The following is a 25695-nucleotide window of genomic DNA, read 5'->3' on the forward strand; positions in this document are numbered from 1 at the left end:
GATGCAGCCTGTCAGAATGCTCTCCACGGTACAACTAGAGAAGTTTTTGAGTGTATGTGTTGACATTTTTTAAGTGCATTTGTTGGCGGGGTGAGTTTCTGACCAGAGCCGCACACGCCGCCGCTCATGCCACAACAGGCACCAACCCCCTGCCCTCCTGTTTACTAACAACCCCCTTTGCGATTTGAAGAAATCGTCGGAAACACTCAGAGCCCTTTCGACGTGCACGGCCTGCTGCGAGGCGAAGTGCCTTGCTGTTTTTAATGAAGCCGGGGACTTCGAAGGCAGGAAAACCACAGCGCTGAAAGGCCCCACTCAATCCCGCCGCAGCCTGTCCGCTCCCGGGAGATCGAGGCTCCGCCGGCTGCTGGCGGCAGCGCTCGGCTTCAGCACTTTCCCACACGGGACGACATGGGATGAATGAGGGGAAGGGGCGGGGAGTGGCGGTGTGCAGGAGGTGGGGCGGTGAGAGGGAGGAGAGGGCGAGCGAACAAGTGGATGAGATAGAGAGAGGAGAAAGGGAGAGAGAGGGGGCAGAAAAAGGGGGAGGGGAGGTAGGGAAAGAGAGGGAGAGAAAGACACGGGAACGGGCGAGAGAGGGAGAACACGAGGGAAGAGTGGATAGATAGGGGAAAGGGGAAGAGTGGATAGGTAGAGGAAAGGGGGAAGAGTGGATAGATAGAGGAAAGGGGGAAGAATGGATAGATAGAGGAAAGGGGGAAGAGTGGATAGGTAGAGGAAAGGGGGAAGAGTGGATAGATAGAGGAAAGGGGGAAGAGTGGATAGGTAGAGGAAAGGGGGAAGAGTGGATAGATAGAGGAAAGGGGAAGAGTGGATAGGTAGAGGAAAGGGGGAAGAGTGGATAGATAGAGGAAAGGGGAAGAGTGGATAGGTAGAGGAAAGGGGGAAGAGTGGATAGATAGAGGAAAGGGGAAGAGTGGATAGGTAGAGGAAAGGGGAAGAGTGGATAGATAGAGGAAAGGGGGAAGAGTGGATAGGTAGAGGAAAGGGGGAAGAGTGGGAGAAGAGGATGAGGGAGAGAGCGGAGAGAGACTGTTGTTATGGGATGAGGAGAGGAGAGACACACACAGCCAGAATGAGTGAAAGGGAAAGAGAAAGCAGCTGCGGAGATGGAGGAGGGAAGAGGAAGTGGTATGGGAGGACGTAGAGCCGAGATCTCTATCGCTCTCGGGCTGCAAACTCTTCACACTCTCACACCTCACGCGCTTTGAAGTAACTCAGCTGGCGCAGCTCGGAAAGTCCGCAGTTTGTACTGAGGCTGTTGGGGGCAAAAGTGCTGGGGCAAAGTTTAGCAACACTGGGGTGGAACAGTGATCCCTACGGTGCCCTATTCGCCCCCTGATATCAGGGCAGTACTCTCCGCCATTCGGGCAGTAACCAGCGACAGGACTGAACGGCATTCCGGCGATCACCTGAAGGGGTGGGAGGGGGAAGGAAGGGGGGGGGGGTTGAGTGAAGGAGAGAGAGGGGGGCATGGGTGAGAGAGAAAAGGGGGGATGGAGAGAGAGAAGGAAGGAGGGAGAGAGGAGATGGGAGAGAGAAGGGATAAAGTGAAAAAATGGGGAACAGAGTGAGTGGAAGACAGGGAGGAGGAAGAGGAGAAAGAGGAAGAGGAGGAGAGGGAAGAAAGGAGAGACGAGAGAAATTTGGGATGAGAAAGGAGACAAACGGAAGGGAAGAGAATGGGAGGAAGTTTGGGGGGAGAAGGAGGCAAGACAGCAGGAAGGGAGGGACATGGGGAGAGAGGACAGTCAAGGGCAGAGAGGGTGACAAGGTTGACGGAAACGAGTGAGAAGAACAGAGAGAGGGGGTGTAGGTGGAGAAAATAATACATAAAAATTGTGTAACAATGAATTTCTGCAGGGTATGAGTTGGGAAGGAAACCCTCAGGGATGGTCCCAAAGGTGACTCTGAGACCCAGAGAGGAGAGGGTGTTGGGAGGAGGGGGGGGTGTCAGCGAGGGGTGAGGATTGTTACTGAACTGGGAGGAAGTAAGGGGAGGTCTGTGAGGGGAGTCAGTGAGGTGCAGTCAGTGAAGGGGGAGCGGTTGGTCCATTGTTCAAGGATGGTAGCAAGGGCAGGCTATGGATCATAAGCCAATGAGTATGACTTCTGTTGTAGGGAAGCTACTGAAGACAAGGTCTACCATCATTTAGATAGTCAGGGCTTGATCAGGAATAGTCAGTATGGTTCTGTGCATGGGTGGTCAAGTCTGACAAATCTTTTGGAGTTTTACAAAGAGGTAACTAAGGGGAAGGATGAAGGCAGTGCAGATAATGCTTTCTACATGGCCCTTAGTAAGAAGGCCTTTGACAAGGTCCCGCATGGTAGCATGATCTGGAAGTTAGGTTGCATGAGATATGGGACAGCTAGAGAGGTGGATTCAGAATGGATTCGATGATAAGAAGCAGAGGGTGCTGGGTGAAGGTCAATTCTCTAATAAGAAGCCTATGACTAGTGGGTGTCCCAGGGGTCAGTATTGGGACCCCTGTTATTCAATACGTCTGTTAATGATTTGGATATGAACGTACATGGAACAATTAACAAGCTTGCTCATGATACTAATGATACTCATTAAACTAATTTGGCAGGGGGTTGGGAACTGGAGTGATAGTGCTGAGGGTGAGGGAGTTGGTTCACAAACAGTGGCAATGTGTAGTGAGACTCCTAGCAAGAAGAGGCTGATGGTAGGGTAAAACTACAGTCAGCAGGATGAGCTGCAATGTAAAAGGTGGACAAAATCACAAAGAGTGAATACAGAATGAAAGGTGTTATATTTCAAAGTGTGCAGGGCACAGAACAAGGCCGGCAAACTTGTGGCACAGTTCCAGATTGGCAAGTATGATGTTGTAGGCATCACTGAATCCTGACCGAAAGAAGATGATAGCTGGGAGCTCAATGTCCAAAGGTGCACATTGTATCAAAAGCACAGGCAGGAAGGCAGAGGGGTGGCCTTGCTCTGTCAGTAAAAAATGAAATCAAATCTTTAGAAAGAGGTTGGAAGGTGTTTTATCATTGTAAATAGAGCTAAGGAACTACAAGGGTAAAAATACCCTGATGGGAGTTATATACAGACCCCCGTACAGTAGTAAGACCATGGCCTACAAATGACAGCAGGAGATAGAAAATGCACGCCCAAAGGACAGTGTTACAATAGTCATGGAGATTTCAATATGCAGGTAGATTGGAAAAACCAGGTTAGCGCTGGATACAAGAGGGGGGAGTTTCTAGAATGCCGACCAGATGGCATTTTAGAGAAGCTCAGGGTTGAGCACACTAGGGGATCAACAATTCTGGATTGGGTATTGTGCAATCAACTGGAATCGATTAGAGAGCTTAAAGTAAAAGAACTCTCGGGGGAAAGTGATCATAGTATGATCAAATTTGCTCTGAAATTTGAGAAGGAGAAGCTAAAGTCAGATGTATTGGTATTACAGCGGAGGGAAAGGAATTAAAGAGGCATGAGAGAGGAGTTGGCCAGAAATGATTGGAAAAGACCACCGGCAGGGATAAGAGCAAAGCAGCAATTTCTGGAAGCAATTCGGAAGGCACAGAGTATATACATCCTGAAGAGGAAGAAGCATTCTAAAGGCAAGTTGACACAACTGTGGCTAACAAGGTCAAAGCTGAGATAAAAGCAAAACAGATTTTATATAATAGAGAAAAATTTAGAGAGAAGTCAGGGGATTGGGAAGCTTTTAAATACCAACAAAAGGCAACTACAAAGTCATTAAGAAGGTAAAGATGGAATATGAAAGTATGCTGGCCAATAGTATTAAAGAGGATACCAAAAATTTCTTCAGATACGCAAAGTGTAAAAGAGAGGCAAGAATGGATATTTGGACCACTGGAAAATGATGCTGGAGAGGTAGTAATGAGGGGAAAGGAAATGGCAGATGAACAGACTAAGTATTTTGCATCATTCTTCACTGAGGATGACACTAGAACTATGGTGGAAGTTCCAGGTGTCAGGGGTCATGAAGTGTGTGAAGTTTCCATTATTAGGGAGAAGGTTCTTGGGAAACTGAATGGTCTGAAGGTGGATATGTCAAAAGTGTTTGATGGTTGTGGGTCTGTATTCACTAGAATACAGGGTCTGTAAACCTATCCACAACAAGGTAAAAGACCTTGATAGATTGGATGTGGAGAAGATGCTTCCTTTAGTGGGAGAATCAAAGTCCAGAGGACACAGCCTCAGAATAGAGGGGTGTCCTTTTAGAATGGAGACAAAGAGGAATTTCTTTAGCCAGAGAGCGGTTGATCTGCAGAATTCTTTGTACAGCAGCTGTGGGAGCCAAGTTTTTATGTGTATTCAAGACAGAGCTCAATAAATTCTTGATTGGTTGGAGCATGAAAGCATAAGGCAGGAGACTGAGGCTGAGAGGAGAAATAGATCAGCCATGGTGAAATGGCAGAGCAGTCTTGATGGGCCGAATGGCCTAATTCTGATGTTATGGTTTTATGATACTAAGTTAGGGGGTCTTATTGATAGTGAAGCAGGTTACAATGAACTGCAAAGAGATCTTGATCAGCTACGGAGATGGGCTGAGGCAAATGGATTGCAACTTCGGTAAGCGTGAGGTGATACATTTTGGTCATTCAAGTCAGGGTAGGACCTATACAGCGAGTGGCGGGGCACCCGGTGAGTGTCGTGGAACTGCGGCACCAGGTAGTGGTGAAAGCGGCCGAGCAGGTGGACGTCACGGTGAAGAAGGCGTGCTGGCCTTCATCAGTCAGGGCACAGAGTTCCAGGGAAGAAACGTTATGTTGCAGTTATGCAAGTCTCTGGTGAGGCTGCACTTGGAGTATTACGTACAGCTTTGGTCACCCTGTTAGAGGGAAGACGGTCTCAAGCTGGAGAGGGTGCAGAAGAGATTTACAAGGAGGCTGCCTGGACTAGAGATCCTGAATTATAGATAGAGGGAGGCCACACTGGATCTTTATTCCCTGGAGGGTGGGAGAATAAAGGGTGACCTCACAGAAGTTTATAAATGCATGTGGTGTGTGTGGCTAAGGTGGAGAGTGATAGACTTGCCTCCAGGGCTGGGGAGTCCAAAACTAAAGTGTGCAGATTCAAGCTAAGAGGAAAGAGCTTTAAAAGAGACTTGAGAGGTACCTGCAATGAGCTGCCAGAGGAAGTGGTTGAGGCTGGTACAATTACACCACTTAAGCGGCATTTGGATTGGTATGTGAAGGGAAGGGGTTTGGAGGGTCACAGGATGAATGCAGGCAACTGGGACTTGTAAGGAGGATGCTGTGGTCGGCATAGACTAGATGGGATGAAGGGCTTGTTTCTGCATTGTTTGACTCTGACTCAGAATTGAGCTGTTGCCTTGGCTCCGGCTGTAGTGTGTCCACCTGCTGGTCTTCCATCCCCCCCTCCCCCCAGCCTCTGTCTCCTCAACCACCCCCCGCCCCCCACCAATCTGCGCCCCTCCCACCCCCAGCCCTGTGACGCAGCTCCGAGGCCCCGGCAGGAGGCGGAAGTGGCTCCTCGGTTCCTTCCTGCAGTCAGACAGCGGCTCGGCAAACAGAGGGGGAGGGAGGGAGACGGACAAAGGGAACGAGTGAGGCGGCTGGAGGGAGGGAGCGAGCAAGGCGGCTGGCTCGCCCCGTCAACAACCCCTACCCCCACCCGGCGCAATCACCCCCCAACCGCCCTTGCTCACGGGCATAGGTGGGCTGGAACCCAGATCGGAGCCATGAGACGCCCAACACTACTGGAGGACCCCTCGCTCCCAAACTGAGGTAAGTCCTTTCCCTACAGAGGCTTCCCTCCTCCCTGCCCTTCCGATGGGACCACGGAGGACCCCGAGGAGAAGCCTGACCAACCTTCGGGAGGGGGATGCAGAACGAGAATCAGGGTTGAGAGGAGGGAATTGGATTTGATTGACATAGAGAGGCAGTTGTGGGGTGTGTGGGAGCAGAGTCGGCTCTCTGCAAGCTGGGGCAAAATGTTAGCGTCAGCCAGAAAGTACTGTCTCGCTGGAAGAGCCTTGAGTATAACCGCCCTTCCCCTCGCCACAGCAGACCTTGTGCCTCCTCCCCTCCTCTCGCGAAATGGCGTTTGCCTCCATTTTGTGGGCTGCAGTGTTTGTGGCCTGGTGCTGCGGAGAAGGGTGGGTGGGGCCGCTGGGTCAGGTGAGCAGGAGTGGGGAGGAACGGGGTTAGCGGGACAGTCAGGGTGGGGGTCTGTAGGGACCTCTTGCCTCTCCCCCGGAAACGCCGGCAGATCTCCCCCATGTTCGTGGTCTGTGCCTGAGTCCCCCACCGTTCCCCGCTCTCCACCGTCACTAACCTTCCCCACCCCTTGTCTCTACTTTTCCCACCCCTCTGCTGACTGTACAGGCCCTCACCACTTCCTCTCCTGGGTCACTGAGTCATCAACCCCCACCACCCATCCCACAAGTGAAAGACTCTCTTTCAATTCCCCATACATCTCTGTCAGTCTGTCTGTCTGTCTGTTAATCTGTCTCTCTTTTCTCAACTGGCACACACACACTCTCTCTCTCTCCCCCTCCCTCTCTTTCCAGCTCTCTGTCTCTCTGTTGCTTTCTTCCTGTCTCTGTCTCTCTCCTTTCCTCTTTCTCTCACTCTGCCTGGGGATATCCTGCACCTCCCCTGTCTGTCCGACACTAGGCTGGTGTCTCCCCGGCGATTCAGAGCTGGCTTTTGAGTGGGAAGCTTTGCCAGGGGCTGGGCAAGGGGTGGTCTCACACAGAGGGCTGGGCAAGGGGTCTTCTGTGGATCTTCATATCACCCCAGGCTGGCCGATCTGTCACTGGGCCCCTCTGCGCCTGACCTTTCCCCACTAGGTACAGCGACCCACCCGGGGTTTCAGGATGAGGGGACTGGAAGTCACCCCATTCCAACTCCACTTCCTAATGAGGAACCTTTCGGCAACTTTTCACCCCTGCACCCATCCCAACACCGTCCTGTCTTCCAGTGAGGAGCAACACTTCCTCTTTCACCTCATGGATCAAAGGCCTTCTAGAGACACCAATTTCTATGCTTCCAATTCCTCCTCATCGTACCCCCGCCACCCTCGCCCACACACACACACACACACACACACACACACACACACACACACACACACACACACACACACACACACACACACACACACACACACACACACACACACACACACACACACACCTCAAGAACAAGAGTCAAGGAGTGAAAGGAGGGAAGTAATTTATTCAGCCCTACTCCCCCTCCCCCCAAACCTGCTCCACCAGTCACCTGGACTGTGGCAGTGTTTCTTGCCTCGCTCCCCCCTCCCATTTTCCATTCTCATTGTCCCGGGATTCCCAGACTATCCAGAAGCCTGTCACTTCCTGCTTGAAGTTTGGGGGGGGGGGGGCTTCCTGTGACAGAGCAGTGGCAAATAGTTAAGACAGGCGGTTGTTTGCCAAGCCCGGTTCCTAGAAAGGGGAAGTGGCGTTGCTGGCTGAGACAGGATTGGCATCTCAAACCCATAGGCTCTGCAGGTTCCCTGTCCTCCAGGCTCCAGGAGGGTGGGGAGGGAGGAGATCTGACAGAGGCAGCGTGGAAGATATCTCAGATGGCTCAGGGGTCGTGAGCCGTGTATACGTGGAGCGTTATTGGAATGAGATGGGAACAAACTCTTTACTGCTCCTGTTCTCAGGAGTATTTTTGATTTGAACTCTGTCTTCTTTTGCATATTGGTTGTTTGTCAGTCTCGATCTGTTACATAGTTTTTGTTTTGTAAGTTCAATTGCATTTATTCCCCCTGTGAATGCCTGCGTGAAACTGAATCTCAGGGTAGCATGTGGTAACTTTGATAATAAATTTACTTTGAACTCCTCCACTCGGGATTCTCTCTCCCAGTGTGCTGTTCGAGTGGGACCAACTGACAGAATTTTGGATAATTAAGGGAATGGAGGGAAGAGCTCAGTTTAATGCAGGAGAGGTCAGGAAGATGTCAGTGGCCCACCCTCCCACACCCGTCAGTAAACAGTAGTCCCTATGAAGTTGTAGATATTGAGTCACACAGCATGGACCTTTGGCCCATCGATTCTGTGCTGACTCTTGAGCATCTATTCAAACCAATCTCATTTTATTCTCCTCATGTTCCCATTAACTAGCCCCCCCCCAGATTCTACCCCCTTGGTGTCATGCCCCAGAGGGAATTAACCTGCCATCCCACATATCTGCAAGGTGTATGAGGAATCTGGAGCCTGGGACGAGCGCAGGCAAATGGTGCTGAGGGGAAGGGGGAATCTGATGAACGATGGGATAGACTGGAAGTACTGAATGGCCTCCCCTACTCCTGTTTTGTATGTTGTTGAGCTGAGGGTGGCAACTCAATTGGAGATGTGAGCGGTGTCAATGAAATAACTTCTGGGGTGAGGAGGCCCCACCACAAGTTCCTTACCCTGTTGGGCCTGTACCCGATTCTAGACCCTGTGGTGGGCCTGCAGGCAACTGGGCTCGTGGGCATTTGGGGTTGGGCCATAAATGCTGGGCTCAGTGCCTCCAGTTCCAGAGGTCTGACGCTGGCTGTGTGTGGAGTTGTTACATTCTCCTTGAGACCGGGTGGGTTCGCTCCGGACACCCTGGTTTCCTGCTCATTCCAGTGACGTACAGGACAGTGGGCTCACTTTCCACTAGTGTGTCGGTAAAATCTGGCTGTGGGTGGGGGAGCTGACAAGAGCCTGGGGGTGGTGGGGTGGTGGAATAGGTTACGAGGAGGTAAGTGGGGGAAGGGGGTTGATGGGTTTGCCCTGAGAGCTGGCTCACACTCAATGGTTTGAATGTTTTCTTATCGTGTGAGGAAGTGAGAGACTATCAACGCATTGCGACAGTCGTGTCCTGTGAGAAAAATAAACAACAGTGACCTAGTGGTGGATGTATGAGTGTCATTAATTTAAATTAGCCCGCTGGATCCTGCTGCCCTGGGGTTTTGGATCTCAGGGATCATGCAGCAGGGATCCGCTGGGTTTCTCGGTCATACCAGTCACACAGTAGTAACCTACTAGCTCTCTGGCACGTGGGGATCAGGCCACATAGTGACGGGATGGTGGAGTGTTCACTGGGTGACTGAAATCATACCACAGTGATCCACTTGTACACCAGGTTAGGGGGATCATGCAGCAGGGATCTACTGGCTCCCTGGTAGATGGATGTCGTACAGCAGAGACCTACGAGCTCCCGGGGATCCTCCAGCAGTGATCCAGTGGTGAGAGGGCTTGCTTGGATCACTGGACCACTGGATCTGTCAGGTCATTGCAAAGCCGAGTGATCTGAGATCCCCGCTGTCCGGGGCGTGTAGTGTGGAATCTGCCAGGAAACCAGCCGGAGAACCACTGGCAGGAGTGATCACCTCCACTGGCCGGGGGGGGGGGGGGTCACCTCCACTGGCAGGGGTGATCACTTCCACTGGCAGGGGGATCACCTCCACTGGCAGGGGTGGTCACCTCCACTGGCAGGGTGGTCACCTCCACTGGCAGGGTGATCACCTCCACTGGCATGGGTGGTCACCTCCACTGGCAGGGTGATCACCTCCACTGGCAGGGGTGGTCACCTCCACTGGCAGGGGTGGTCACCTCCACTGGCAGGGGTGGTCACCTCCACTGGCCATTGATGGAGCTCACTCAGAAAGAACAGGAAGGTCACTGCAGGTCAACACGGAGGGCCAGTCCCTCGCTGGGCAGTCAGTGGCTTTTTGCTAATCACCCGATCCCAGGTGTGGACATGGTGGAGGGGGTGTGGATGGGGTTGAAGTGTCCCTCCACTTCTGATTGGACATAAAGCCCAGGGGAGAGGACTGCCCAACAATAATCCCCTCCAATTGGCAGCCGAGCATGTCCATCATTGCAAAACCTCAGCTGGTCTGGAGGCGGAAAGGAGATGCTCGGGGAGATCACAGAGGATCACATGGCCAGTTGGAGGGTTGTCGGAGCACTGAACCTCACAGAGAGGGATGGGAATGCCATCTGGATAGAACATTGAACATTGAACATAGAAATCTACGGCACATTACAGGCCCCTCGCTCACAATGTTGTGCTGACCATGTAACCTACTCTAGAAGCTGCCTAGAATTTCCCTCGCACAAGCCCTCTATTTTGCTAAGCTCCATGTAGTTATCTAAGAGTCAGTTAAAAGTTAAAGTCTGTCCTGAGCCATATAGGCTCATCAGGCCAATGCTTATTTCCGGTTTCCGTGGCGTGAAGCGACTGAGAGTACGAGACTCTCCCCCGGCTAGGATGCCAGTCTATCGCGAGGTTAACCCCCAGCATTTTTGCTGGAACCCATTTTCAGCTGGGTGGACTGGAGCAGTGTGTGGTTCAGTGCCTTGCTCAAGGACACAACACACTACCCTGGCTGGGGCTCGAACTCGCGACCTTCAGATCGCTAGTCCAACACCTTAACCACTTGGACACGTGCCACACAAGAGTCAGTTAAGAGACCCTATTATACCCACTTCCACCACCGCCGCTGGCAGTGCAATCCACGCATCCACCACTCCCTGTGTGAAAAACTTACTCCTGACATCCCCTCAGCACCTATTTCCAAGCTCCTTAAAACTATGTATGCCCCTCATGCTAGCCATTTCAGCTTTGGGAAAAAGCCTCTGGCTATCCACATGATCAATGACCATCATCATCTTGTAAACCTCTATCAGGTCATGTCTCATCCTCCGTCGCTCCAAGGAGAGAAGGCCAAGTTCACTCAACCTCCAATCCGGGCAACATCCTTGTAATTCTCCTCTGCACTCTCTCTATAGTATCCACATCCTTCCTGTAGTGAGCTGACTAGAACTGAGCACAGTACTCCAAGTGGGGTCTGACCAAGGTCTTATATTGCTCTAACATTACCTCACGGCTCTTGAACTCAAACCCACAGTTGACGAATGCCAACACACCATACACCTTCTTAACAACACTGTCAACCTGTGCAGCAGCTTTGAGTGTCCTATGGACATGGACCAAAGATCTTTCAGATCGTCCACACTGCCAAGAGTCTTACCATTAATATTATATTCTGCCTTCAAATTTGACCTACCAAACTGAACCACTTCACAGTTACCTGTGTTGAACTCCATCTGCCACTTCTCAGACCAGTTCTGCATCCTGTCAATGTCCCACTGTAACCTCTGACAACCCTCCAGACTATCCACAACACCCCCAACCTTTGTCTCATCAGCAGATTTACTAACCCACCCTTCTACTTCTTCATCCAGGTCATTTATAAAAATCACAAAGAGGAGGGGTCCCAGAACAGATCCCTGCGGAACACCACCAGTCCCTGACCTCCATGTAGAAACAAACCATCTACAACTACTCTTTGCCTTCTGTGGGCAAGCCAATTCTGCATCCACAAAGCAAGGTCTCACTGGATCCCATGCCTCCTTACTTTCTGAAGGAGCCTTGCATGAGGAATCTTATCAAATGCCTTACTGAAATCCAAATACGCTACATCCACTGCTCTATCTTCAGAAATGTGTTTTGTTACTTCCTCAAAGAATTCAGTCAGAGTTGTAAGGCACAACCTGCCCTTGACAAAGCCATGCTGACTATCCCTAATCAGATTATGTCTCTCCAAATGCTCATAAATCCTGCCTCTCAGGATCTTCTCCAACAACTTGCCCACCACTAAAGTTAGACTCACTTGTTTATAATTTCCTGAGTTATCTCTACTACCTTTCTTCAACAAGGGGACAACATTTGCAACCTTCCAATTCTCTGGTACTTCTCCCGTCCCTATTGATGATGCAAAGGTCATTGCAAGCATCTCAGCAATCTCCTCCCTCGCTTCCCATAGTAGCCTGGGGTATAGCTCATCTGGTCCTGGTTACTTTTCTAAATTAATGCTTTTCAAAAACTCCAGCATATCCTCCTTCTTAATGTCTATATGCTCAAGCGTTTCAGTCCACTGTAAATCATCCCCACAATTGCCAAGGTCTTTTTCTCTGGTGAATACTGAAGCAAAGTATTCATTAAGTACCTCCACTACCTCCTCTGACTCCATGCACACATTTCCACTGTCGCTCCTGATTGGTCCTATACTCACACGGCTCATCCTCTTGCTCTTCACATACTTGTAGAATGCCTTGGGGTTTTCCTTAATCCTGCTCACCAAGGCCCTCTCATGGCCCCTTCTGGCTCTCCTAATTCAATTCTTAAGCTCCTTCCTAGCAACCTTGTAATTTTCGAGAGCTCTACCTAGTTTCTTGAACCTTTCAGAAGCTTTTCTTTACTTCTTAAGTAGATTTTCTACATCTTTTGTACACCATGGCTTTTTAACCCTACCATCCTTTCCCTGCCTCAGTGGAACATACCTATGCAGAAAGCCATGCAAATATCCCTTGAACATTTGCCACATTTCTGCCTTGCATTTCCCTGAGAAAATCTGCTCCCAATCTATGCTCCCAAGTTCCTGCCTAAAAGAGTCATATTTCCTCCACCCCAATTAAGTGTTTTCCCAAATTGTCTGCTCCTATCCCTCTCCAATGCTATGGTGAAGGAGATAGAGGTGGTCACTACCTCCAAAATACTCTTGCACCGAGAGATCTGACACCTGACCAGGTTCATTTCCCAACACCAGATCAAGTACAGCCTCTCCTCTAGTTGGCTTATCGAATGGAGAATGGAAGACTGGAAGTCTAGAGGGATGGATACAAAGGGCTGGGGAGATGTCTGGGTTGGACCACAGCCGGAATTCAGGGAACCACTTGCAAGAGGAGAGGCTGGGATGCAAAGAGGCAGAGGGTGTTGGGAGGGTTGAGGTGGCAATACTGTAATGTGGGCAGTGTGGATTCAACAGGCTGCACATTCTTACCCCCCCATCCTCCTCCTGCCACCAGCAACTTCACTTCCTCCCATCGTAATGAGCAGGGTGCACTCCCTTGGCAGGTAGTCAGATCTGCGTGCAGTACGATGCCACAGAATGCCCTGTAGTGCATAGATTGAGTACAGTGTGATCCTGTCTGGAAGAAAATACTGCTGGCAGTTCACTCCTGCCACACTGTGCAGGTACTGGAGTGGTTGTGAGGCTGGGGTCCAGCTCACTGTGTGCACTGTTGACCCAGTGAGGAGTGTCACAGTGGTTCCCACTGATCACACCCTCCCACTCCCCACCAGGTGCACTCCTGCACAACCCAGCCAAGCACCCCCACCTCGGCTGAGTGCGAACCGTTGCAACACAATCTACAGTTCAACAGCCTGCCGGGACCAGGGCAGGTGGAATCAGAACTGGTTTAGTATTGTCATATGTACTGAGATAGTGTGAAAAGCTTGTCTTGCATACTGTGCATTCAGACCAAGTCATTCATTCAAAGTTCAAAAAGTTCAAAGTAAATTTATTGTCGAAGTACATATATGTCACCATAAATAATGCTGAGATTCATTTTCTTATGGGCATAATCAATGTCAATAATGGAATAATAACTATAATAGAATCAATGAAAGACTGCACCAGCTTGAGCATTCAACCAGTGTGCAAAAGACAACAAACTGCGAATACAAACAGAAATAAATAATAATAATAAACAATTAAACAATAAATATCAAGAACATGAGGTGAAGAGTCCTTGAAATTGAGGCAAGTGAAGCTGGGTGAAGTTGTCTCCTTTGTTTCAAGAGCCTGGTGGTTGAGGGGAAATAACTGTTCCTGAACCTGGTGGTGTGAATCCTGAGGCTCCTGTACCTTCTCCCTGATGGCAGCAGTGAGAAGAGTGCACGGCTTGGGTGGTGGGAGTCCCTGATGGTGGATCACAAACATGAGAAAATCTACAGATACTGAAAATCGAAAGTAACACAAAAGTGTTGGAGGAACTCAGCCAGTCAGGCAGCATCTATGGAAAAGAGTAAACAATGTTCTGACGAAGGGTCTCAGACCAAAATGTCAACTCTTTACTCTTTTCCATAAATGCTGCCTGGTTTGCTGAGTTCCTCCAGAATTTTGTGTGTTGCCCTGATGATGGATGCTGCTTTCTTGCAACAATGCTTTGTGTGGCTGTGTTCAATGCTGGGGAGGGCTTTACCCATGATACATTACACAGTGCATAAAAGTAAGTGCAAGGTAAAACAATGAAAGAATGTAGAATAATTGAAACAGTTACGGAGAAGGTGCGGTGCAGGTAGACAATAAGGTGCAAGATTATTACGAGGTAGATTCTGTGATTTTCTCTGACTAGGGAAACATTCAACTGTCTTACTAGAAGGTAGGGTCTGTCTTTGAGATTTGTTGGTACATGCTTACTTGATTTGAGCAGTTAGCACAGCAATATACAGATCAACAATTTTTCCAAGTGAACAAAATATCGAATTTCCAAATTTGCTTATGATACTAAACAAAGCTACTGTGAGTGCAGAGGAATACAGTGCCTTGTAAAAACAATCAGCCTCCACAACTATTCTCACATTTCACTCTCGTTTTCTAAATGTAAAATATATTGAAATAGGATATTTTGAGCTAATCTAAAAAACATTGTGCATCATGCCAAATCAAAATAAAATACCAAAACCTGTCAACAATTTACTAAAAATTAAAAACCAAAATTCTGAGGCTGAAGAAGTATTCATCCCCTCTACAATTACTACATTAACTTTCCCCAGGAGCAATACTGTATATTACCTTACCAGCTCACCCAATTTGTTGACGCAGAAAATTGGAGGATCACCTGAAAAAATGTCCCTCTCTCGGTAAGGACCAACAGTGTGGTAGATTTTCAACAGTGCAAACCAAAGTGAAGGCAAAAGAGTATTCACAGGAAGTCAAGGAAATGATAAGAGAGATTCACAGAACTCAGGAAGCATACAAGCCCATATCAAAGGCACTGAATGTACCTTGGAGCTCAGTGCAGTCCCTTATGAAAAAGTGGAAAAAGTATATACCACAGCCACACTGCCTCGGTCTGGTTGCCCCTCTAAAACGAGTCACCAGAGAAGACTGGCACCTGCGAGAGAGGCGACTGTGATGCCAACAGTCACTCTGAGTGAGCTGCATAAGTCCGTGGCTGCAACTGCGATGAAGTTCATGGGTCCACAATCTCTAATGCCTCGCACAAAATGGGTATTTATGGAAGAGTGGCAGGGAAAAAGCCCCGGCTAAAAAGAAAGCACATCCTTGGCTGTAAAGATTTTGCAAGGCATCACTTTAAAGACAATGTAAAGATGTGGAAGAAGGTCTTGTGGTCAGATAAGACTAACATGTAACCTTTTAGCCTCAACACTAGGCAGTAGGTGTAGATTAAATCTAGGTGACATCAGCCCTAATGGAAAGTATACTGAAGGTAGCATCGTGCTATGGGGGTGCTATTCAGCAGCAGGGACTGGAAATCTAATCGGGATTGATGGGAAAATGAATGCTGCTATATACAGAGAGATCCTGGATAAAAACATAACAGTCCATGGCCTCCTCTACTGCCGCAATGAGGCCACACAGGTTGGAGGAGCAACATGTTATATTCTGTCTGGGTAGTCTCCAAACTGATGGCATGAACATTGATTTCTCAAACTTCTGGTAATGCACTCCCCTCCCCCCCATTTTCCTTTAGTATCCCCCACTCCATTTCCCTCCCTCACCTTATCTCCTTACCTGCCCATCGTCTCCCTCTTGTGCTCCTCCCCCTTCCCGTTCTTCCATGGCCTTCCTATCAGATTCCTTCTTTGCCAGCCCTTTATCTTTCACCAATTAACTTCCCAGCTCTTTACTTCACCTCTCCCCCTCTCTGGGTCTTACCTAACACCTACCTTGTATTTCTTCCTCCCCTCCTCCCACCTTCTTACTCCGACTCGTCATCCTTTCCTCCAGTCCTGATGAAGGGTCTTGGCCCAAAACGTCGACTGTTTACCCTTTTCCACAGATGCTGCCTGGCCTGCTGAGTTCCTCCAGCATTTTGTGTGTGTTGCTCTGGAGCAAAACCTGCCAGACTCAGCAAGAAAGTTTAAACTGGCGAGGAACTTCATTTTGTCATCAGGACAATGGTCCAAAGCACACTGCCAGAGCAACTATGGTGTGGCTTCAACTGAAGAAAATTGATGTCCTTGAGTGGCCCTTTCAGGGTCCTGACATCCTGATCAAATATCGCTGGCAAGACCTTAGGATTGCTGTCCAATGCCACTCCCCAACTAATCTGGCACAGCTTGAACAATTTTGCAAGGAGAAATGGTCAAAACTTGCTCCATCATATTGTGCAAAGCTAACAGAGACTTATTCAAAACAAGTCTGTAATAACTGTGAGGAGTGGTTCAACTAAGTCCTGAGCAACGTGCGGATGAATACTTTTGAACTGCTGACATTTCAGGTTTTTAATTTTTAATTTTTTATGCTTTACAAATTTCCCTGCTTTCTTTTGTCTCTACTCTGCAAAAAAAGCATGTAATTCACAAATAAAAATCCTCAGTTAAATTGATTTAAATCCCTCATTGTACTACCCGTTAATGTGAACAAAGGGTTGGGGCTGAATACTGACGAGGCACTCTGTGTCAGGAGTAATCAGGTAATAGGCTGAGTGAGAGGTAAATTGGTTTATTGGTTCTGAGGTACAGTGCCAAATCATTGAAGAGGGCACAGGGTAAATCAATAATAGAATAAAGTGCTACAGTTACTAAGAAAGTGCAGTGCAGGTAAAGATTGAGGTGTAAACTCATAACAGGGTAGACTGTGAGATCAAGGGGCCATCTTGTCATACAGTACTAGGAAACCATTCATTCAATAGCGTTGCCGGCTGGTGGCATCAGCGCTGGACTTCGGGGCGAAGTCTCCTGAGTTTGTATCCAGCCGGCTCCCTTCCATCCGTGCTGGGTCGAGCGTCGAGCTAGCAACTCGGCCTCGTAAAGGCAAGAAGTCCTGCTAAAAAAAAATCGCTGTCACGACGGCGTCCCGATGACTCCAGTCGGACCCAAGGGCTTTCTTCTTCTCCGTCTATTCGATAGCGTGCTAACAGCGCGGCCGCGCTCAGCGCTCCGTGAGTTCAGGCACTTGCATCTTCTGCCCAACGAAAGGGGAGAAGAGAGAATGTCCGGGCTGGGTGATTATGTTGGCCACTTTACTGAGGCGGCCACAAGTGCAGAGAGTCCATGGAGGGGAGGCTGGTTTCCGTGATGCGCTGAGCTGTGTCCACAAGTTCCAGCAGCTTCTTGTGGTCACAGTTCCCTTCCCAAGCCGTGATGCGCCCAGACAGGCGGCGTTCCACAGTGCTTCGACAAAAACAAGGCAAAGGTTGAGGGGGAAATGCCCAATTTCTTTAGCCTCCAGAGGCACCGGAGAACTCCTGGCCATACGATCTGTATGGTTGGTCCAAGACAGGTTATTGGTGATATTTACTACCAGGAACTTGAGTCTCTGGTTATATAAACAGGAACAAGTGCACGCCCCCACCCAATCCAGAGGCCAATGAGTATCTCTTTTGTTCTGCTGACACCAAGGAAAAGTTTCCATCAGCACTGCTGGCCGAGCAGGGCCTGGGCTCGCTGCGGGGTGAAGGCAGAGCAGGAGATGGAGGAGACGAAAAGCTGAAGTGTGGGAGGAGTGGCATGGCAAGAGGCGGAAGCTGGCACTGCCCGTGGGTGGGCAGGGTCACGTCCTGCAGCTGCACGGGAGCTGGACTGCACAGCTGCTCTCGGCAGCGGGCAGTGCGGCCCTGCGGTACTTGTGGAGAGCGCACTGCAGCTGCAAGGCTGCACGAGCCTGCTGAGCACGAAAGCGGTTCAGGATGCATTGCTGCAACCTGAGCAGCACCGTGCAGGCAGCAACAAACCCACACGTGTTACAGCTCTCAAAATTTCCTGTTACCCACACCTAGAGCAAAGCGCTCAGTTCTGGTTGCCTCAGTACAGGAAGAATGAGGGAGTGTTCCTGTACCCACTCGCTGTGTCCTCGGTACTGAGGGAGTGTTCCTGTACACTTCACCGTGTCCTCGGTACTGAGGGAGTGTTCCTGTACAAATTACCGTGTCCTCGGTACTGAGGGTGTGTTCCTGTACCCACTCGCTGTGTCCTCGGTACTGAGGGAGTGTTCCTGTACACTTCACCGTGTCCTCGGTACTGAGGGAGTGTTCTTGTACACTTCACCGTGTCCTCGGTACTGAGGGAGTGTTCCTGAACCCACTCGCTGTGTCCTCGGTACTGAGGGAGTGTTCCTGTACACATCACCGTGTTCTCGGTACTGAGAGAGAGTTCCCGTACACAGTCACCGTGTCCTCGGTACTGAGGGAGTGTTCCTGTACACTTCACCGTGTCCTCGGTACTGAGGGAGTGTTCTTGTACACTTCACCGTGTCCTCGGTACTGAGGGAGTGTTCACGTACACAGTCACCGTGTCCTCGGTACTGAGGGAGTGTTCCCGTACACATCACCGTGTCCTCGGTACTGAGGGAGTGTTCCCATACACAGTCACCGTGTCCTCGGTACTGAGGGAGTGTTCCTGTACACTTCACCGTGTCCTCGGTACTGAGGGAGTGTTCCCGTACACATCACCGTGTCCTCGGTACTGAGGGAATGTTCCCGTACACAGTCACCGTGTCCTCGGTACTGAGGGAATGTTCCCGTACACATCACCGTGTCCTCGGTACTGAGGGAATGTTCCCGTACACAGTCACCGTGTCCTCGGTACTGAGGGAATGTTCCCGTACACAGTCACCGTGTCCTCGGTACTGAGGGAGTGTTCCCGTATACATCACCGTGTCCTCGGTACTGAGGGAATGTTCCCGTACACAGTCACCGTGTCCTCGGTACTGAGGGAGTGTTCCCGTACACATCACCGTGTCCTCGGTACTGAGGGAGTGTTCCCGTACACATCACCGTGTCCTCGGTACTGAGGGTGTGTTCCCGTACACATCACCGTGTCCTCGGTACTGAGGGAGTGTTCCCGTACACATCACCGTGTCCTTGGTACTGAGGGAGTGTTCCCGTAGACAGTCACCGTGTCCTCGGTACTGAGGGAGTGTTCCCGTACACATCACCGTGTCCTCGGTACTGAGGGAGTGTTCCCGTACACATCACCGTGTCCTCGGTACTGAGGGAGTGTTCCCGTACACATCACCGTGTCCTCGGTACTGAGGGAGTGTTCCTGTACACAGTCACCGTGTCCTCGGTACTGAGGGTGTGTTCCCGTACACATCACTGTGTCCTCGGTACTGAGGGAGTGTTCCCGTACACAGTCACCGTGTCCTCGGTACTGAGGGTGTGTTCCCGTACACATCACCGTGTCCTCGGTACTGAGGTAGTGTTCCCGTACACAGTCACCGTGTCCTCGGTACTGAGGGAGTGTTCCCATACACATCACCGTGTCCTCGGTACTGAGGGAGTGTTCCCGTACACAGTCACCGTGTCCTCGGTACTGAGGGAGTGTTCCTGTACACAGTCACCGTGTCCTCGGTACTGAGGGAGTGTTCCCGTACACATCACCGTGTCCTCGGTACTGAGGGAGTGTTCCCGTACACAGTCACCGTGTCCTCGGTACTGAGGGAGTGTTCCCGTACACATCACCGTGTCCTCGGTACTGAGGGAGTGTTCCCGTACACATCACCGTGTCCTCGGTACTGAGGGAGTGTTCCCGTACACAGTCACCGTGTCCTCGGTACTGAGGGAGTGTTCCCGTACACATCACCGTGTCCTCGGTACTGAGGGAGTGTTCCCATACACATCACCGTGTCCTCGGTACTGAGGGAGTGTTCCCGTACACAGTCACCGTGTCCTCGGTACTGAGGGTGTGTTCCAGTACACATCACCGTGTCCTCGGTACTGAGGGAGTGTTCCCGTACACATCACCGTGTCCTCGGTACTGAGGGAGTGTTCCTGTACCCACTCGCTGTGTCCTCGGTACTGAGGGAGTGATCCTGTACACATCACCGTGTCCTCGGTACTGAGGGAGTGTTCCCGTACACATCACCGTGTCCTCGGTACTGAGAGTGTGTTCCCGTACACATCACCGTGTCCTCGGTACTGAGGGAGTGTTCCTGTACCCACTCGCTGTGTCCTCGGTACTGAGGGAGTGTTCCTGTACCCACTCGCTGTGTCCTCGGTACTGAGGGAGTGTTCCCGTACACATCACCGTGTCCTCGGTACTGAGGGAGTGTTCCCGTACACATCACCGTGTCCTCGGTACTGAGAGTGTGTTCCCGTAGACAGTCACCGTGTCCTCGGTACTGAGGGTGTTTTCCCGTACACATCACCGTGTCCTCGGTACTGAGGGAGTGTTCCCATACACAGTCACCGTGTCCTCGGTACTGAGGGAGTGTTCCTGTACACAGTCACCGTGTCCTCGGTACTGAGGGAGTGTTCCCGTACACATCACCGTGTCCTCGGTACTGAGGGAGTGTTCCCGTACACAGTCACCGTGTCCTCGGTACTGAGGGTGTTTTCCCGTACACATCACCGTGTCCTCGGTACTGAGGGAGTGTTCCCGTACACAGTCACCATGTCCTCGGTACTGAGGGTGTGTTCCCGTGCACAGTCACCGTGTCCTCAGTACTGAGGGAGTGTTCCCGTACACATCACCGTGTCCTCGGTACTGAGGGAGTGTTCCCGTACACATCACCGTGTCCTCGGTACTGACAGTGTGTTCCCGTACACAGTCACCGTGTCCTCGGTACTGAGGGAGTGTTCCCGTACACAGTCACCGTGTCCTCGGTACTGAGGGAGTGTTCCCGTACACATCACCGTGTCCTCGGTACTGAGGGAGTGTTCCCGTACACAGTCACCGTGTCCTCGGTACTGACAGTGTGTTCCCGTACACATCACCGTGTCCTCGGTACTGAGGGAATGTTCCCGTACACATCACCGTGTCCTCGGTACTGACAGTGTGTTCCCGTACACAGTCACCGTGTCCTCGGTACTGAGGGTGTGTTCCCGTACACATCACCGTGTCCTCGGTACTGAGGGAGTGTTCCCATACACATCACCGTGTCCTCGGTACTGAGGGAGTGCTCCCGTACACATCACCGTGTCCTCGGTACTGAGGGAATGTTCCCGTACACATCACCGTGTCCTCGGTACTGAGGGAGTGTTCCTGTACACATCACCGTGTCCTCGGTACTGAGGGAGTGTTCCCGTACACATCACCGTGTCCTCGGTACTGAGGGTGTGTTCCTGTACACATCACCGTGTCCTCGGTACTGAGGGAGTGTTCCCGTACACATCACCGTGTCCTCGGTACTGAGGGTGTGTTCCTGTACATATCACCGTGTCCTCGGTACTGAGGGAGTGTTCCCGTACACATCACAGTGTCCTCGGTACTGAGGGAGTGTTCCCGTACACATCACCGTGTCCTCGGTACTGAGGGAGTGTTCCTGTACCCACTCGCTGTGTCCTCGGTACTGAGGGAGTGTTCCTGTACACATCACCGTGTTCTCGGTACTGAGGGAGTGTTCCCATACACATCACCGTGTCCTCGGTACTGAGGGAGTGTTCCTGTACACAGTCACCGTGTCCTCGGTACTGAGGGAGTGTTCCCGTACACAGTCACCGTGTCCTCGGTACTGAGGGAGTGTTCCCGTACACATCACCGTGTCCTCGGTACTGACAGTGTGTTCCCGTACACAGTCACCGTGTCCTCGGTACTGAGAGTGTGTTCCCGTACACAGTCACCGTGTCCTCGGTACTGAGGGAGTGTTCCCGTACACATCACCGTGTCCTCGGTACTGAGGGAGTGTTCCCGTACACAGTCACCATGTCCTCGGTACTGAGGGTGTGTTCCCGTGCACAGTCACCGTGTCCTCGGTACTGAGGGAGTGTTCCCGTACACATCACAGTGTCCTCGGTACTGAGGGAGTGTTCCCGTACACAGTCACCGTGTCCTCGGTACTGAGGGAGTGTTCCCGTACACAGTCACCGTGTCCTCGGTACTGAGGGTGTGTTCCCGTACACATCACCGTGTCCTCGGTACTGAGGGAGTGTTCCCATACACATCACCGTGTCCTCGGTACTGAGGGAATGTTCCCGTACACATCACCGTGTCCTCGGTACTGAGGGAGTGTTCCCGTACACAGTCACCGTGTCCTCGGTACTGAGGGAGTGTTCCCGTACACATCACCGTGTCCTCGGTACTGAGGGAGTGTTCCCGTACACATCACCGTGTCCTCGGTACTGAGGGAGTGCTCCCATACACAACACCGTGTCCTCGGTACTGAGGGAGTGTTCCTGTACCCACTCGCTGTGTCCTCGGTACTGAGGGAGTGTTCCTGTACACATCACAGTGTCCTCGGTACTGAGGGTGTGTTCCCGTACACATCACCGTGTCCTCGGTACTGAGGGAGTGTTCCTGTACCCACTCGCTGTGTCCTCGGTACTGAGGGAGTGTTCCTGTACACATCACCGTGTTCTCGGTACTGAGGGAGTGTTCCCGTACACAGTCACCGTGTCCTCGGTACTGAGGGAGTGTTCCTGTACACAGTCACCGTGTCCTCGGTACTGAGGGAGTGTTCCGGTACACATCACCGTGTCCTCGGTACTGAGGGAGTGTTCCCGTACACAGTCACCGTGTCCTCGGTACTGAGGGAGTGTTCCCGTACACAGTCACCGTGTCCTCGGTACTGAGGGAGTGTTCCCGTACACAGTCACCGTGTCCTCGGTACTGAGGGAGTGTTCCTGTACACATCACCGTGTCCTCAGTACTGAGGTTGTGTTCCTGTACACATCACCGTGTCCTCGGTACTGAGGGAGTGTTCCCGTACACATCACCGTGTCCTCGGTACTGAGGGTGTGTTCCTGTACACAGTCACCGTGTCCTTGGTACTGAGGGAGTGTTCCCGTACACATCACCGTGTCCTCGGTACTGAGGGAGTGTTCCCGTACACATCACGTGTCCTCGGTACTGAGGGAGTGTTCCCGTACACAGTCACCGTGTCCTCGGTACTGAGGGAGTGTTCCCGTACACATCACCGTGTCCTCGGTACTGAGGGAGTGTTCCCGTACACATCACAGTGTCCTCGGTACTGAGAGTGTGTTCCCGTACACAGTCACCGTGTCCTCGGTACTGAGGGAGTGTTCCCGTACACAGTCACCGTGTCCTCGGTACTGAGGGAGTGTTCCCGTACACATCACCGTGTCCTCGGTACTGAGGGTGTGTTCCCGTACACATCACCGTGTCCTCGGTACTGAGGGAGTGTTCCCGTACACAGTCACCGTGTCCTCGGTACTGAGGGAGTGTTCCCGTACACATCACCGTGTCCTCGGTACTGATGGAGTGTTCCTGTACACAGTCACCGTGTCCTCGGTACTGAGCGAGTGTTCCCGTACACATCACCATGTCCTCGGTACTGAGGGAGTGTTCCCATACACATCACCATGTACTCGGTACTGAGGGAGTGTTCCTGTACCCACTCGCTGTGTCCTCGGTACTGAGGGAGTGTTCCTGTATACATCACCCTGTTCTCGGTACTGAGGGAGTGTTCCCGTACACAGTCACCGTGTCCTCGGTACTGAGGGAGTGTTCCTGTACACATCACCGTGTCCTCGGTACTGAGGGAGTGTTCCCGTACACAGTCACCGTGTCCTCGGTACTGAGGGAGTGTTCCTGTACACAGTCACCGTGTCCTCGGTACTGAGGGAGTGTTCCTGTACACATCACCGTGTCCTCGGTACTGAGGGTGTGTTCCCGTACACATCACCGTGTCCTCGGTACTGAGGGAGTGTTCCCATACACAGTCACCGTGTCCTCGGTACTGAGGGTGTGTTCCAGTACACAGTCACCGTGTCCTCGGTACTGAGGGAGTGTTCCCGTACACATCACCGTGTCCTCGGTACTGAGGGAGTGTTCCCGTACACATCACCGTGTCCTCGGTACTGAGGGAGTGTTCCCGTACACAGTCACCGTGTCCTCGGTACTGAGGGAGTGTTCCTGTACACAGTCACCGTGTCCTCGGTACTGAGGGAGTGTTCCCGTACACATCACCGTGTCCTCGGTACTGAGGGAGTGTTCCCGTACACAGTCACCGTGTCCTCGGTACTGAGGGAGTGTTCCCGTACACAGTCACCGTGTCCTCGGTACTGAGGGAGTGTTCCCGTACACATCACCGTGTCCTCGGTACTGAGGGAGTGTTCCCGTACACAGTCACCGTGTCCTCGGTACTGAGGGAGTGTTCCCGTACACAGTCACCGTGTCCTCGGTACTGAGGGAGTGTTCCCGTACACAGTCACCGTGTCCTCGGTACTGAGGGTGTGTTCCCGTACACAGTCACCGTGTCCTCGGTACTGAGGGATTGTTCCTGTACACAGTCACCGTGTCCTCGGTGCTGAGGGAGTGTTCCCATACACATCACCGTGTCCTCGGTACTGAGGGAGTGTTCCCGTACACAGTCACCATGTCCTTGGTACTGAGGGAATGTTCCTGTACACTTCACCGTGTCCTCGGTACTGAGGGAGTGTTCCCGTACACATCACCGTGTCCTCGGTACTGAGGGAATGTTCCTGTACACTTCACCGTGTCCTCAGTACTGAGGGATTGTTCCCGTACACAGTCACCGTGTCCTGTATTGTAATTGGGTTAACTGACTCTGTAGAACAATCTATGGCACCCCTTCCCTTGCTAGGATTTCGCCAACACTTGGAGGTGGGTGGGGGCTGGTGTCTGTGGTGTGGCTTGCCATTTCCCGAGTTTCCTCGCCGACTTTCCGACCATCCGCGCTAATTCCGATGAACTGCCCTTGCCATTTCCCGAGTTTCCTCGCCGACTTTCCGACCATCCGCGCTAATTCCGATGAACTGCCCTTGCCATTTGTGGCTCTTTCTGTGTGCTGCAGAATCGGATTGCCCGGAACGCACCACGTGCTCTCTTCCGAGGGTCAGGTGGATCAGGGGTGTTGTCGGGTTTGGGGGGGTGGTCGCTGTATCTCCATGCTGACGATCCCTTTCTCTCTCGCAGTAGAGGAGCAGACGACGGCAGCAGTAATGGAGATGGAAGGGTCGCGGGAGCCAGGAACCCCGCACACGGCCGATGACCTTCCCCGGCCCGATCCCGCACGGCCTGCCTCGGCCCCCGGGGGAGAAGGAGGAGTGGGCATGTCGGAACCCGTTGCAGAAGGCAGAGGGGCGGAGGTGAGGTGCCAAGTCTCCTGCTACCTGGAGGTCCTGGCTCCGCCCAATCTCCCTTCCGGCGGGACATCAGCGGGAGGCGACACTCCGGGTGAGATGCCCACCCAGATTTCACCTGTTTCCGAGACTTCGGAGCTGGATACCAGTGCAGACAGCGGCCTGGTGAGTGTTCTCCCCACTGCCTCTCCCCCTGCTCCACGTTGCTACCCCCGTCTCTCTAAACACATCCAGAAAGACCAACAGAGAGTTGGGAAACTGCTATGAGAGCATGCGACCACCGCCAAGGTAAAGTTCTGTGTACGTTAAGGCAACCGAGGGATGGTGGGTGGGGTGTGGCTATCAGGAGAGGCACTCTGAGGAAAAAGGTCACCCACGCCCTGTTGGACAGAGGAGCTTGATGGGCCAAATGGCCTCGGCCTAAGGATGGGGTTAAATTTAAGGGGAGAGGATAAAGACCAGACCTCAGTGGCGGGAGGCTGAAAATCAAGGGATAGCCTGCACTGGCCCCCAGTGACCCGCGTTCATATAGCAAGTCCAGCATGGGGCTGGGTTTGACCTCAGTCCTTAATGACCAAATGAGGCATCCTTGGACAGGACTTCCAACGTCCCGGGTCAGTCCCCCGACCCGCATAGCCAGGAAATACTTGGTTGGGAGGTAAAAGGAAAG

At 51.7% G+C, this 25695-nt stretch overlaps 1 protein-coding gene across 1 annotated transcript in view; it reads left to right on the top strand.

The window, feature by feature from the left end:
* The first annotated feature begins 5532 nt into the window (after nt 1-5532).
* The window catches only part of LOC140718662 (uncharacterized), a 42478-nt gene continuing 22315 nt past the window's right edge, over nt 5533-25695 (top strand). The window contains exons 1-2 of the mRNA XM_073032694.1: nt 5533-5769; nt 24859-25190. Of these exons, the coding sequence (XP_072888795.1) occupies nt 24885-25190 (306 nt within the window). The 5' untranslated portion in view covers nt 5533-5769; nt 24859-24884. The remainder of the gene's footprint in view (nt 5770-24858; nt 25191-25695) is intronic.

The sequence above is a fragment of the Hemitrygon akajei genome, chromosome 2, assembly GCF_048418815.1.
Source record: "Hemitrygon akajei chromosome 2, sHemAka1.3, whole genome shotgun sequence".
Classification (NCBI taxonomy): Eukaryota; Metazoa; Chordata; class Chondrichthyes; order Myliobatiformes; family Dasyatidae; genus Hemitrygon; species Hemitrygon akajei.